The sequence below is a fragment of the Sinohyriopsis cumingii genome, chromosome 7 (genome assembly GCF_028554795.1).
Source record: "Sinohyriopsis cumingii isolate HCF-2022 chromosome 7, ASM2855479v2, whole genome shotgun sequence".
NCBI classification, from domain to species: Eukaryota; Metazoa; Mollusca; class Bivalvia; order Unionida; family Unionidae; genus Sinohyriopsis; species Sinohyriopsis cumingii.
Window position 1 is genome coordinate 864,239 of NC_142967.1, and position 2,672 is coordinate 866,910.

Genomic DNA, 2,672 nt, shown 5'->3' on the forward strand with positions numbered 1-2,672 from the left:
GTGTCCTGATTCACAAATAACCAGGTCTGGATGTATATTAATGTAAAAATTAATAGACTCACGTAATCCCTTGATTCAAGTAAATTTAATAGGCCGATTTTAAATCAATTTAAGATCTTCAACAGATGTATTCATTTCACTGTGTTAGCGTTTTGGTCTATTCAGATGTAAATTAAACATCCACATGAATACACGATATTTCAAACAGGATTATAAAATTTCTCATCTATGTGTTACGTCCTTTTGGCTGTTTAAAACGCTCGTTACAAGGAAGGACTCAGTACGATACGTAGAGATATGTAGCATCTGGCCAGAGATCTACTCTTTAGAAAATGAAATCTTATACTTTTGAAGTTTTCTGTATATTGATTGTTAAGTATTCGGTGGAGGCGGAACTCGCAAGTACGTATGTTTGTTTTTATTACCATTTTAAACAGTAGTTTTTATTTACAAAAGAAAAGTTTCGGAAAATTTGTTAAAAGGTACAGTTTAGCCCCTACTTTGGATCATTCTGAGACATGATACCTCTCCCCCGAAGGCAACCATTTTTGATAGTGTTCGTTTTCTTTCTAAAGGTTAATTAAGTGTCCTTCGGCGTTCAGTAGACGAATTTGAGAGGTTTATCTCTGACCGACATTGGTGAAATTAAAATATGACGTTTATTTTGTACCATAATGTACTATTTCCTTATGTTGGCATATATTTTATGTGCCACAGGACAATGTATGTTGTGTTTATTTTGTTAATTTAAAAACGACATGGGAAAGGATTTTGGTTGCATCATATATAAACACTGTACAGCATCTATCCATTGTATATGTATAACTTTATGGAGGCAAAAAATGAGAAAAAATTACATTCACATAATTTGTTTTACTTGAATCAGATAAGTAATGGTACATTTTTTTCTAATGATGCTCATCATATAGAAACTAAAGTTAACATAAGCACGTTCAAAGTAAAGTTATCTGAAACAAGCAAGTGTACCATAGACAAAAGCAACCGTTATAATTTAATCCGAGATGCAACAAGGACATCATTGCATGCATTGTCGAATAACTTTTTTGGGGAGGGGGGTAATTGCATTGGACAGGAATCGAAGAATATTTAAAATGCAAATTTTAAAGAAGTATTATCTCCCCCATTGCTTAAAGTCTGGACATCATGGGTTGATCATGACCGTCAGTCCGACCGACTTGGACGGCCCAAAAACCTTATTACGGCGATCGTTAAAAAAACCCACTCAAATTAGGCAAGTGATATTTGTCATGCATATGTCGATGTACATGTAGATGCATATGTAGATGACCACATTTCATTTTTAATTTTTTACCTCAATTATTCCTCATTTTTGCACACTTTATTAAAAAAAAATTATGAAAACACTGTTACCATTAGTTTGCAAATGCCACCAAATTAAGACTGATTAGATTTTCTGGATATGTTTGTAGGCATATGTAGATGGCATGATAAAATGTATTGCTATAGATTTGTTTAAAAAATTAACTTTGGAGCTATGAATAACTGGAGGCTCTTTAATTTGTCCTGTTTGACAGATTGCACAGGAAAATATTCTGGAGTGTCTAATCCGACGGCTATAGGAACAAACAACATGTCTCAAGTCTCTGGAAATGATACAGGTTAATCCCAACTTCTCTCTATCGTATCTGATCTCATATTATTTGCTGTGTATATTTAATTTGCATTGTTTTTTAGTTTTGTTTGATTTTTTATTTTCATTATATGCTGTGGATAATTGTATTTTGGACTTGACCGTCTCCAAAAGCTAGTTAATATTGTACATGACCTGAATCAGTGATTGCGGTTTTATAGTAAACATGTCTAAATCAGTCTGCGTCTAGAACTTTGGAAATTCGCCATGAATTGCCAGTAATACGTGTTGTTTACTACATTTTATACTATAATTTCAGAAATACGCTTCTAATAATAACTAAGATTTTATTTTGTATAGTTTCGTTTTAGAAAATATATATTGTGACATGAGGCTATGTAGATGACCATATAATTATTGTGACATGAGGCTAGGTAGATGACTATATAATTATTGTGACATGAGGCTAGGTAGATGACCATATAATTATTGTGACATGAGGTTAGGTAGATGACTATATAATTATTGTGACATGAGACTAGGTAGATGACGATATAATTATTGTGACATGAGGCTATTAGATGACTATATGATTATTGTGACATGAGGTTAGGTAGATGACTATATAATTATTGTGACATGAGGTTAGGTAGATGACCATGTAATTATGTTATTGGGAAAATTATTTATTCATGCTTTAAGATCTGAGCAAAATTAGTTGCATCATTGTTGTGTCCTTATGTTCTTTGGGGCTGGAATTTCTTTATTCAAATTATTTATTCACTAGAAATAACATTCTTTGAAACAGAGACTTGCATTCATGATGAAACTTCAAATAAAGATTTAATTCTTGAATTGTATTATTGTGATCCAACAAAAAATCTGTTTGCACATCATCACTACACGGGCCACCACAAGAACATCAATACTGTCAGGGTTGGATTTGATTTGGATTTCCACTACAATTCATTCATTACTTTAATCATTAGAACTTGTGTCTGTAGTTCTAGGATTATTTTTAGATTGAATTCGCTGAACAGCAGGTTCAGTTTTTACACTA

General features: G+C 32.4%; 1 protein-coding gene across 1 annotated transcript in view; it reads left to right on the top strand.

The window, feature by feature from the left end:
• Nucleotides 1-255: 255 nt before the first annotated feature.
• LOC149794622 (uncharacterized) overlaps nt 256-2,672 on the top strand; it is a 9,698-nt gene continuing 7,281 nt past the window's right edge. The window contains exons 1-2 of the mRNA XM_089966208.1: nt 256-402; nt 1,557-1,640. Of these exons, the coding sequence (XP_089822334.1) occupies nt 333-402; nt 1,557-1,640 (154 nt within the window). The 5' untranslated portion in view covers nt 256-332. The remainder of the gene's footprint in view (nt 403-1,556; nt 1,641-2,672) is intronic.